Genomic DNA, 12732 nt, shown 5'->3' with positions numbered 1-12732 from the left:
GCCGGAGGGTGGAGGGTTAAGTATAAGGAGCACAAGCCAAAAGTTTAGACAAGATGGAAAGGCATTAATATAAATCATAAAAATTGGTTCAGCATAAATTAAGAGCAATACATGTTTTACTAAGTGTTTATATCTTTAACTCCCTATTTGTACTACTTTAACACATTATAAACTGCTAAAGCAAGGCAATGGAGCCAAAAAAACCAGACATCAATGCAAAGGAGAATGGAGTTGAACTTGAAAAGTAACATACCCGTGTTGTGTTTAAAATCCTCAACTGAATCTTTCTCTTCGTCACCACTTTCTTGCCCATGAGAAGCTGCAGTTCCCTCTAATAGACCCTGGAGAATTTTTTCCTTTGATAGAAGTCCAGAACCAGCCTGATAATAAACCAGAGGCGAGAAAAAAATGCTTTTAGTGTATAAAAAGCCAATCAGTTAATACAGAACATGTTCAATATGAACCATACAGCAAAAACTTTACATTGCGAATAACAACTTAGCGGTAGAAGTTAGTAAAGCGTAAAATACTAAATGTTTATCATGTGTCCAATACACACATATGAACTTCTGTTTCATTTCACATGTTCGATATCATGTGTCCAATACTAGAAATTAAAACATATAAAATCAGCAGAAATGAAAACAATGTCTTTTTTCTAACAAAGATGTTGAATAATTGCACAAGGTAAATCTTAGCAAGTCTGACAGTATCGCCTCATCCCCAAGTAAGAGAGAAACCACAGGAGAACTGATAAAAAATGGAGGGTTATTACTTGCATGGCCTTGCACCATGTGAAGTTCAATAAAAAATATGATACAATTCAAGAAAGCAATCAAACTAAAGCCATCATATATATCACTAGAGGTTACCTCATAGTATAATTCAACAAATTCGCGTTTATAATTCCTTTCCGGATCCCATGGCAGTGGCTGATCTTCTGCAAATATGTTCGGTAGCTAAGGGCATAACATGTTCACTCACATAAAGAACTAAATTACATATTAAGATCTAAACCATTTCACCAAAAAGGATATCATGTCAAGGTGAAGTGAAAACATGTCAGTCTCGCAGAAATCCTCAATGAAGTCACTGGACATAACCTCGGCATAGAGAAGAAGAACAGGCCAATGAAGAATATTATTTTTGTCTAACACTGGCTTCCTTAATCCAGTAAGTTCTCGGTACATCTCCTTTCCAATCTTCAAGCCTCTATTCTCTATTGCAGACACAAGCTCCTACATAGTTTTGTTCAAAAAAAGATATGAGCCTCCATACAACAATTAAACACATAAGAAACGATTGAATGTTTATACCTTCGCCTCCGTGACAGCTTTGGAGACTTCAGCTTCACGTTTTTTAATCTCTGCTATCTTCACTCCAATCTTCTGGTCAAACTTCTTCAATTCCTCATTATTGGGATCCAACTGAAGACCCTTTTGACAGTAATCTTGAGCTTCATCCAACAAATCTAGTGAAAGAGAAGCTTTCACAGCTCTATAGATTGCCTAATCATAGTTGGCATTGCTTTGAGACATTGAACCAAAGGAATTACGAGAAGCAAAAGAATTACGAGAAGCCTAATTCATTTAACCGACCCAAACTTAAACCTCGAAACAAAAAAGTTTGAACTTAGCTCATTTACTACACAATTGTGTTTTCCTTTGTCAAATTTCTACTTGTATTATTTTTAATTTTATTAATTTAATATCTAACAAACATCACTAAGCTACAAAATAAAATAAAAAAGAAATATAATTTCATAATCATAATCCATTATAAATAATTCATCACATCATGTATTTACTGTCTATGTAATACACACATTCAATATAATATTCATCACATCATGTGTTTACTGTCTATGTAATACATCCCTACAAAGCTTAAGCTTCTCTCATTTAAATGGGGAGCCTAACTTCAAGTCTAACTTTATTTGTTGAGTATAATATTTATACGCACTCACTATGTATTACCATTTTTTTTTTTGAAGAGTTAATGATATTAAACATAACTGGATGGTGAATGTTGCAGTGACCGCGTATAAAACTCATAATTGTGGGTGCATACATTTTTTCTCTTATTTGTTTATCTAAACAAAGTACCCAAATTCAAAGGATTCACGAACAACTCAACTTATTTACACCCAAAATTTTCATACACAAAATGAAACACTAACAAACATAAAGTTAGCACCTTTATATTTGATGGGTTCAACTTAAGTGCTTCTTGACAATCCGTGAGAGCACGCCTATGATTCCCTAGAAGCAAATTAACATGGGCTCTATTTGAAAAAAGGATAGAGTTCTCAGAATCACTCAAAGCATTCTGATTAATTGCCCTAGTGTAGCAATCAATGGCATCAGAATAGTGCTTCTTACCCTTCTTCACATATTCATTACCCTTTTCCTGAAAAACATAGAAATTGAAAATTAAAGAAAAGAAAGTGGAAAACTTTGTTATTAGTGAGGAAAGAGTGTACCTTGAGTTCAATGGCTGCAGATTCTTTGATTGCAGCAATGGCTTCAAGGTCTGCTTTTTCTGTATCGGTGAATGGTTCAGAACCCTTTTCCATCAATAGCGCCATTTTCAATGTCTTTGCGTAATAGCTTTGAGTTTTGAGGGCGCAGTCACAAACACAGTTCAGAAGACACAGTTTAGAACACACCAGAAACTTGCGTAAATTAAGGTTGTGTTATTTTACAGGGAATTTAAATAAATTTGGAATTTAAAAAAATATTGTAATTGGTTTCTATTGGATATTATATTAATTGAATATCATATTTATTTATTTTCAAGATAAGGTAAATGTAATTAATTATTGGTTATTTATACTTCTATATTTATACTATTAATAAAATCTATATTTTTATACTTTTATATCTATACTATTAATAAAGTCAAAACAAGTGATAACCACCATCATGACGTAGTTTTTGTTTCCCAAATTTATCTTTTATAACTTCACTCGTTAATAATTATTATAAACTTTCACACATTATTTTCATCGATTTCATTTTTTTATATTAATATATCATTAGTCTTTTACATATTTTCTTATTTCTATCTTTTCTCTTTCTCAACCCAAGAAAAACACACAATAACAAAAAAAAAAGTGAAAAACATCCAACAAACCTGTAATAATGATTAGAGGTACAAAATGAAAATTTTGCATAAGTTTTATGTATATTATATCAACGAATGCATGTTATCTTCTTAGATCTTCACTCTCTATTGAATTTATATATTACATTTCTTATATTTAAATTATTTTTTCTTAAATAGTATAATATGAAGATGATATATTTTTTATCATAAAAATAAGGATGTGAGTCGATCGACATGGAGTGTCGGTTAACACACTAGTTTTAATAATACAAAAATTTAACTCGATGTCTATTATATATGTTTTAATCTTTCTATAATCTATATTTACTATCTATTACATTACATTTATAACAAAAAAAACTACTACCACCTTATCATTTGCCCTATGTCATATTCTCCTTCACTTTTTTCCTTCCCCTCCTAAATGATTTAATGGTAATTATATGTATCTTTCCACACTATATTTGCTTTTTCTTGATTATAGTAATAACTTAATAAATAGTTATTGCATTTCGTATGACTATAGAGTAAATTGCATTTGAATTGTTATTGATGTCTACGACTTTCTCTTCCAACAATATTTTTCTTTCAACAATCTTCTTTTTCTTTGGTTTCATTTCATTATGTCTCTTCATTATCATCATTTTCTTTTTCTTCCAATCACTCTTTAAAGTGCATTTTTTATTTGTTTTGTAGATCTATTCTTATTTTGTAAATCTAATGTTTAAAGTATATTTTTCATTGATCTTTTTGTTTATTTTTTAGATATGTTTTTATTTTGTCCACTTGTTCTTATTTTTATCATTCATTTTCTGGTTATTTTTTCATTGATTTCCTTATTTTGTATATGTGTTCTCACTAATTTCATTATCTTGTAGATCTATTCTTCCAACATTTCTCTTCCTTAGTGTCTGATAAGCAAGGGTATCTTCCTCAAAGAAGACCAAACCTTCAAAACTTATGATATGTACTCAATCTCCATTTATATATACATTCACTTAAAATATTACATTTATTTTTGTTATTAATATATTTATCTCATCATCTTATCTTACTTTTATCATTTTTTTTCTCTTTCTTTGTAGTTTGATTCTCCCTTAAAATATTTCTGCAAGTTAATTTTCTTTCTATGCATATCTTATTTTACTTATACATTTTTTTATTCAAAGAATTACCATTTTAATTTTTTTTATTTTGCATGTTTCATAATCACTTAATTGTATCCTCTCTGAAATAAGGTAAGAGTCATATTTAGTTATTGATACCTTCATTTTTTGTTTCATGGTTAGTTATTCAATCACTTGTGGAATTTGTATTTTTTTTTCTCTATTTGATAATTTTTAATATATATGTTGTTTAGACACTCATTTTGGCTCAATATTTGTGCTTTTGAAAATTTTATTTAAACATCATTACCTTGTTTTATTGTTTGCTTAGAGATTTGTATTACTTGAGTAGTCAACAACACAATATAATATCTTTGTTCTTTGCTTCTGGATTTTTTGGCATTCTTATACATTGAGAAGAATAATATCTTTATTTTTATGGATTTAATATGTATACACTGACAATGTAAATGTTTTTACACTGTCAGCAAATCATTAGCCATTGATTTATTAACCATCATTGACTCTTAAACAAAAGTAATATAAATCAATAGTGGATGATATGCTGACAGTGTAAAAAACTTTACACTGTCAGTGTACAAATTTTAAACTCTATTTTTATTTGATTTATATTTTATTTAAATTATGTATAGTTTCTAAATATTAGGCATTCCTCATTGAGATAAATTTGCAGAAATATAACTAATGAATTTTGATTGTGATAACTAATTGATTGAATTTATATTTTGTTTAAATTATTTATGATTTCCAAATTTTAAGCAATGCTCATTATGAATATAAATTTGTAGAATTATAACATATGACCAAAACTCATAAAGAATAGAATAGTTTGAAGTTTTTTGTATCAGTTACAAAAATAGAATATATATTTACGGGTCGGTTACAAAATCAAAGGAATCAATTAACAACATAAACTAAGACCTATGAGAAAGAACAACTAAATTATGGAATATATAAGGAATTTTTGTAACAATTATGGAATATATAATGTAATTAAGAAATTTATAATTATATTTTACAATTGTCATATTATAATAGTAACAATATGAAATATAATATAAACAAAATATTAATATAGTAGATTAAGAAAATTAAAAACTATAAAAGTAAATTATCAAAACAATTATGGAATATATAAGGAATTTTCATAACAATTATAAAATATATAATGTAATTAATGAATATTAACAAATATATAACAATGATTGAGAATTATAAGGTAGTATGATAATTAGGTGAAAAAACTTAAGAAATGTAATGACTGGTGTTGTGGCAAAAGCTAGTGTATATTAAATAAATGAGCTGATTGTCATATGAGTTAAATTAGTTTTGTACTATTTTATAATTATTGGTGTTTTATATTTTCAACTTACCTCATATGTTTTTTACTTTAGTATTATGGACAAATTTTCTCATGATTTAACCATCGGAGAAATAATAGGTTTTGTGCATCCACTTCTAAGTTTATTTATTAGACCTTAAAAACCTTTTAATATTAAACAATGGCCATTTTTTTCATTCCTCTTATTATTTTTTCTAATCAATATTCATAATCAAATGTCCTATAAATATGAAATGTGGGCACAAAAGTTAGAAGAAATAAATTAATATTTAAAATGATCGGACTATATCTCTCACGCAATGTTTATAGCTTTCATTAAAAAAATTCTATTATATTGTTTATTTTAGACTAAATTACACCGATATTTCTTGAGTTTTAGTGAAATTATATAAATCACCCCTCCATTTTTTACATTTACAAAAAATCCTCTAATTTTTATACGTATCCCTCCATGAAAAACAAGTGTGATTTTTTCAACAAAAAGAATGATAAATGTAATTAAGTAAACAAAATATGATATATTGTTGAAACAAATATAAATAACACACGAGTCAATACATTTTCATTATTTTCTGTTCATTAGAATATATAGTATAAGAGTGATTTAAATATGTCCTTAGAATTGTTTATGCATCTTATAATAAACCAAAAATAATGAAAATGTATTGACTCATATTCTATTTGGATTTATCTCCACAATATATCATATTGTGCTTAACTCAATTAAATTTATCATTCAATTTTGTTTAAAATATTCCACTTATTTATCATACAGGGATAATCAATGTAATGTATGTATAAAAATCAGGGTTATTTTTGTAGGTACAAAATATGAAGGGATGATCTGTGTAATTTCACTAAAACTCATATGGTAATTTACTCTTTATTTTAGTCAATAAAGTTTTAATATAGGTGTAAATAATTCCGATTTAAACTACGAAATAGATGGAATTAAACCGAACCAAACTACAAAATATGGTTTGATTTGGTTTTGTGTTCTTATCTTTTTAAGGAATTTTTTGTGTTCGTTTTGGTTAATGATTTTAGAAATTTAGGAACCGTTAGAACCGAACCATATATTAAAGAAATAAATACTGAGGAATAATATTTTATTGTTGTTTAATTTCTTCACCCAATTTTGTGGCTTAAATTATCAATTTTGTATAGATTGTAGTGTTATATATGTTGGGTTTGGACTCTCTTCCTTTGTGGAGAAAAACCCACCTGGGCAAAACCCACTTGTCTCACTTAATCTAATGGATATGGGTCAGATGAGGCAAGCAGAGAAATCAATTTATGCAAAAAGAGGTAATAAAAAAGTGAGAGAGAAGTTGAAAGAACTCAACCCATAGGAACTCAGAGCAGTTGCAGGAGATTTGTGACTGCATCTTTGTTCACCATTGGATTGGGCTGAAATTTGGACAGAATGTTCATAACTTATAGTACTTCATTCCGAACGGTTCGACTGGTGAGACGATGTCCGAGGTGGTAGAAAACGAGCCAAAACAATTGCTGTTTTTTGGTTTTTTCTGCAACTTTGTGTTCTCATTTTCAAGCTTGTTGCTCTATTGTATGTTGTATTGTTGAACATGTTTTGTGTTGTATTTTGAAGACACTCTTGTATTCCTATTTTGATCATAATGGAGCTTGATTGACTGACCTGTTCCCGTGATTTTTACTTCTCACATTGGAAATGTTTTATACGTTAAAATTATGCTGTCCCTTGTGTGTTCTTAGTTACTGCATTATTTGTTATTGCTCCTCATAGATTCTAGCAAGTTGGGAAATTACTATCCACTGCATATACTATGTTAGAGATTTAATTGTTATTGTGTTGAATTTCTCATTAGAATGGCATCAAAGCTCTTTGGGGTTTGAGGATATTTGACTTGCTTGAATAATGGAGGCAAATACACATAAAATGATATGTTTGAATGACACTAACTGTCATTTGTGGAAAGGAAAAATGAAAGATTTATTATTTGTGAAGAATTTGCATATTCTGGTGTTTGCTATTGAGAAGTCAGAGTTCAAGTCTGATGAGAATTGGAGTTTTCAACATGAACAAGTTTATGGTTTCATTCGGAAATATATAGAAGACAATGTCTAAAATCACATTGCTAATGAGGAAAATGAAAAATCTTTATGGAAGAAAATTGAATCCTTGTATGCTTCTAAATCAGAGAATAATAATGAATTTGAGGTACAAGGTAGGAGCTTTTATTTCAAATCACTTGAATGATTTTCAAGGTGTCTTTGATCAATTATCAGGAGTGGGTATCAAGTTTGATGATGAAGTATTGAGACTATGGCTACCGAATACTCTACCAGATTCTTGGAAACAATTTCAAGTTTCAATTACAAATTCAGCCCATGATGATATTGTCTCTTTGTAGAGTATAAAGGGAAGTATTCTTAATGAGGAGATGATAAGGAAAGCACATGGTATTTCATCTCATTCTGAGGTGTTTGTCACTAAAAACAGGGGGAGACGTCATAGAAAGGAACCGAAAGGTGATAGAGAAAAGAGAAGAAGTAAGTCTAAGTCCAACTATAAGAATATGGAGTGTCATTATTGTCACAAAGCAGATCACATACAGAAGAATTATTTTCAATGGAAAAGGGAGAACAAAGACAAGAAGGGTAAGTAGAATGAGAAGAATCATGGTGATGATGATCGTGTTACTATTGCCACTTGTGAAGATCTTATTATTCTTCGTAATCGTGATTCATTTAATCTTGTATCAGATGAGAGTATGTGGATAATTGATAGTGATATTATACTACATGTTACACCAAGGAAGGAGTTCATCACATCTTACACTTCTGGTGATTTTGGAGTGTTGAAGATGGGCAATGATGGTGTGTTAGAGAAGTTGGTATTGGTTATATTTGTTTGCATACCAACATGAGAGTGCAATTGTTATTGAGAGAAGTTAAACATGCTCTAGATGTTCGTTTCAGTTTTATCTCTGTGCAAATGCTTGATGATGGTGGTTATGATAATCACTTTGGTTCTGGAAAATGGAAGCTCACCAGAGGTAACTTAGTTGGGGCCAAAGGGGAGAAATTTTCTAAAATGTATTGGACAAAAGCTTTGGTTGCTAAAGAAAGTGTGAATGCCATGGATATGGAGGCTTCTTTGTGGCACCATAGACTCAGTCATATCAATGAAAAAAGGTTGAATTGTTTAACAAAAAAGAATGTACCTCCAGGATTGAAAAATGCAGAGTTAGAAAAATATTCTCATTGCATGGCTGGTAAGCAGACTAGAGTATCCTTTAAGTAGCATCCTCCCTCAAGGAAGTTAGAGTTTCGGTGCAAACCGTATAAGTATCGAAACCGGATAAGTATCGAAACCAGTGCAAACCGGTTGAATTTCGTTAAAATTGGTGAACTAGTGGGAATTTCACTGAACCAACTGGTTTGCACATATAATTTTTTTTTAAAATAAAACAGTCAGAACACAGTGCCATATGCTTTATGCAGAGGGTTTCCACTTTCCCCTTTTCAACTTCCAATCTCTCCTTCCACGGTTCCACCAACATCATTCTTCAATTCTCCAATCTCTTCCATCACCTTCTCCGGTTCACTTTTCAACAACATTCTTCACTTTTCAACAACATTCAACAATCTCCGTCCAGTCCCTTCCACCAATATATAATCTTCCAATCTTTTGAATATGAGGTAACACCATACTTTTTGGTTATATCTTTGTCTCACTTTTACTGCCTTTTCTCACTTTTACTGCCTTTTCTCATGTTCTATGTACAGTTTGTTCAAGGAATATTTCTATCGAGATAATGAATGGCAAAGACAATAATTGTTCATTATATAGTCTAATTCATTGTTATTATAAGCAAATAAAGAACAAATGCAAGAAAAATATATAGGAATAAAACCAGATTTGTTTAAAAGAAGGGTAATGTGATCAAATTTTTGTCAGTTTGTGTAAAAAATCACCTACAAATAGCTTTTAACCTTTGATTTAAAATTGCCTATTCAAAATGTTTTGCCTAAAAACGGTAGATGTATCTATAAAACTATAGATGTAAAATGATAGCAATTTGAGCAAAGCCATGAACCGTGACAGTTTTTGCTTTGACTATACACATCAATTTGCTTATCCGATCTCCAGTCTTTGCTTTGACTGCTTTTCCCATTGCACTTCACACAATACTGGACACTGACATGTGACTCTACTATCTCTATCTTTTTCCACATATCCCACTCTTTAATATTCCCATAATTCTAGTTTACTAGGAATTCTGAAAATTTTGAATTTTATGTTTTGGTTTTTGTTGCAGTTTACCAATTTGCTTTCTAAATTTGGTACAAATAGTATTGTTCTTAATTGTTCATGTTATAGAAATAACATTATTTTATTCCTTGTAAGATTGTGAGTGAAAAATAGCCATCGATAATAGAATTATTTTTAATTGCTCATATTGTAGAAATACATGGCATCTAATGAACCTGAATTACCAACATCACAAGAAGCATCAACGAAAAATACTTCTATAAATAGTTATAGGGGGAATTAGGTCCAGCTTGGGCGCATTGTAAACAAGTTGTTGTTGATAATGGAAGAACAATTCTATTATGTCTTTTCTGCATGAAACAAATTAAAGGTGGTGGCATCACTCGGTTTAAGGCTCATTTGGATGGAGTAAAAGGACAAGTTGAAAAGTGTAAGAAAGTACCAGCAGATATTCAACATCAGATCGAGAAGTCAATTGAAGAAATGAAGAGCAAAAAAAGAAAAGTAGAAAAGGAATACAAGGATGGTAATCCCTTGTGATGAAGTTACTGATTTATTGCACACTCAACTGATTGAAGCACCTCATTTGTCTCAATCTCAGAAAGGTAAAGGTCGCATTGGCAATTACCATATGCCTAGAACTACTCCCGGTGCTCAACCCACTTTAAAAAGTGTCATGCAAAGTAAAGAAGTGATTGAGAAATATGACATCGTCATCTCTAAATGGATGATTGATGCTTCCGTGTCGTTTAGTGCAACTAACTTAGCTTATTATCAACCCATGATTGATGTCCTTTATAGCATGGGTCCGAGTTATAAAGGTCCCAAGTATTATCGTGTTCGTGGTCATTTGCTAAAAAAGTGGCTTGAAGATGTGAAATAACTTGTAAACAATTATCGATCAATTTGGAAGTGAACTGGATACACTCTTATGGCTGATGGTTGGACTGATCGAAGTAGACAAACTCTTATTAATTTTCTTGTTTATTGTCATAAAAGGACTGTCTTCATAAAGTCTGTTGATGTTTCACATGCTTTCAAAACTGCAGATTTGTTGTTCAAGCTTTTCAAGGAGATAGTGATGTATGTCGGTCCTGAGAATATTGTTCATATTGTTGCAGACAATGCTGCTACCTATGTTGCTACTGGTAGGTTATTGGAGAGAGAGTTCCCTCACATATTTTGGTCTCCATGTGCGGTTCATTGTGTTAACTTGATGTTTCAAGACACTGGAAAGTTACCGGAAGTAACTGACATTGTATCACATGCTGCTAATATTACTACGTATCTACATAATCATTGCCACCCATTGTATCTAATGAGGTAGTTCACTCATGGAAAAGAAATATTTCGTCTAGCTCCAACTCGCTTTGCCACTAACTTCATTGCATTACAAAGTATCTTGGCCCAAAAGGATGCACTTAGAGCTCTTGTAACATCCAGAGAATGGACAAGCTCAACTTATTCCAAAGATGTTAAGGCAAAAAAATGCGTAGAATAAGTGATGGATTCAAACTTTTGGAAACAATGTACTGACGTTGTTAAAATTACTGAGCCACTTGTTCGTGTGTTTAATCAAGGCCGTACCTGATACAAATAATATAACAATTAAAAACTACAGTACTAGGAAGTGACTCCTAGGTCGTTTCCCAAGGATTATCTTTCAAGCAAAGTTTCAAACACCTTATACTCTCACACACAAGTGGGTTTTTGTTGTTGAATAGTATGAACATAAATCAAATTCAGAAACAGTAGTAAAGCAATATAATAAAACGGCTAAATCCCTTTGATTCGTTTGTTCACAACTCAATCCTCGGTTTCAATTGATTATTTTTAGATTCCAACCATTAACTTCCGAATTTGTTGAGAACAAATTAACTAAGCGATAATCAATTCAAAGTTCCAAAACCTAAGCCTTTAACTAAGAGAAATCAGCATAAGCATGAAACGGTTAATAAATTTACACGAACTAAGCATTCATGCACTAGAGAGTAAATCAACTAAGCAAAGATAAACTCATATATCAGTTTCTAAGATAGAAGAAATCAACAATAAAGAAACCGAAAATGCATTAATAACAAAACTTCAAAAGTTGTGATACATTATGAAAAGAATTTAGTCTACAAGTTTAGCCTTCCATGGAAATGGAAGCAAAACCAAAATGAAATGAATAAAAAGTGAAAATCGAAATGCAATGAAGAAACCCTAGCAGAGCAAAAAGAGGGAAAAATGAAAAAAATAAAGTGATGCAATGAAGAATGTAAAGTGAGTCAATGGAATTCGGGTTCCCTCACCTCGAAAGAGTAAAACCAAAATTGGGCCCGAAACAATGGGCCCAAAACTAAAACGGATTCACAATTAAAAAATCCTAAAATTAAAAATACAATATTCACTTCAACACATATCCTCCACTTTTGTAATGCCCAAAATGTCCTTAGTGTCAAATATGATATGAAAATGATAATATATTTAATCAAGCTAAATAATCTCAAATTAACTCAGTTTAGGAATATTAGTCCAATAAAGTCTAAAATACTAAACCATGTGAAAAAAAGTCAATTAGGCACCAAAAATCATCAATCATGACAAATTAAAGTTATGAATAGTGTGTAATATATTGCTTATCAAATACCCCCACACTTAACCATTCATAAAATACCCTCACACTTAACCTTTTGCACTCCTGGGCAAATTCAAGAAATAAGGCTATGCTAACCGATATCCACCAAAGTGAGTCATGCAAGAAGATCACAAAAACTAGAAAATGAAACACCTAAGAAAGTCACATACTTCACAATGAAATCTAGGTAATGCAATGAAATAAGAAAAATCAAACACACAAGAGTAAAAGAATCAAATCAAGATATCCATGAATATCATCCAATGAATTCAAG

At 30.7% G+C, this 12732-nt stretch overlaps 1 protein-coding gene across 1 annotated transcript in view; it reads right to left on the bottom strand.

Moving 5' to 3' along the window:
• LOC109359046 (tetratricopeptide repeat protein 4 homolog) overlaps positions 1–2693 on the bottom strand; it is an 8139-nt gene extending 5446 nt beyond the window's left edge. Inside the window, exons 1-6 of the mRNA XM_019603552.1 lie at positions 2483–2693; positions 2197–2409; positions 1317–1508; positions 1038–1238; positions 873–950; positions 254–380 (exon numbers count right to left, since the gene is read on the bottom strand). Coding sequence (XP_019459097.1) covers positions 254–380; positions 873–950; positions 1038–1238; positions 1317–1508; positions 2197–2409; positions 2483–2587 — 916 coding nt within the window. The 5' untranslated portion in view covers positions 2588–2693. The remainder of the gene's footprint in view (positions 1–253; positions 381–872; positions 951–1037; positions 1239–1316; positions 1509–2196; positions 2410–2482) is intronic.

The sequence above is a fragment of the Lupinus angustifolius genome, chromosome LG11, assembly GCF_001865875.1.
Source record: "Lupinus angustifolius cultivar Tanjil chromosome LG11, LupAngTanjil_v1.0, whole genome shotgun sequence".
Lineage (NCBI taxonomy): Eukaryota > Viridiplantae > Streptophyta > Magnoliopsida > Fabales > Fabaceae > Lupinus > Lupinus angustifolius.
This window is presented reverse-complemented; position numbering and strand designations above follow the sequence as displayed.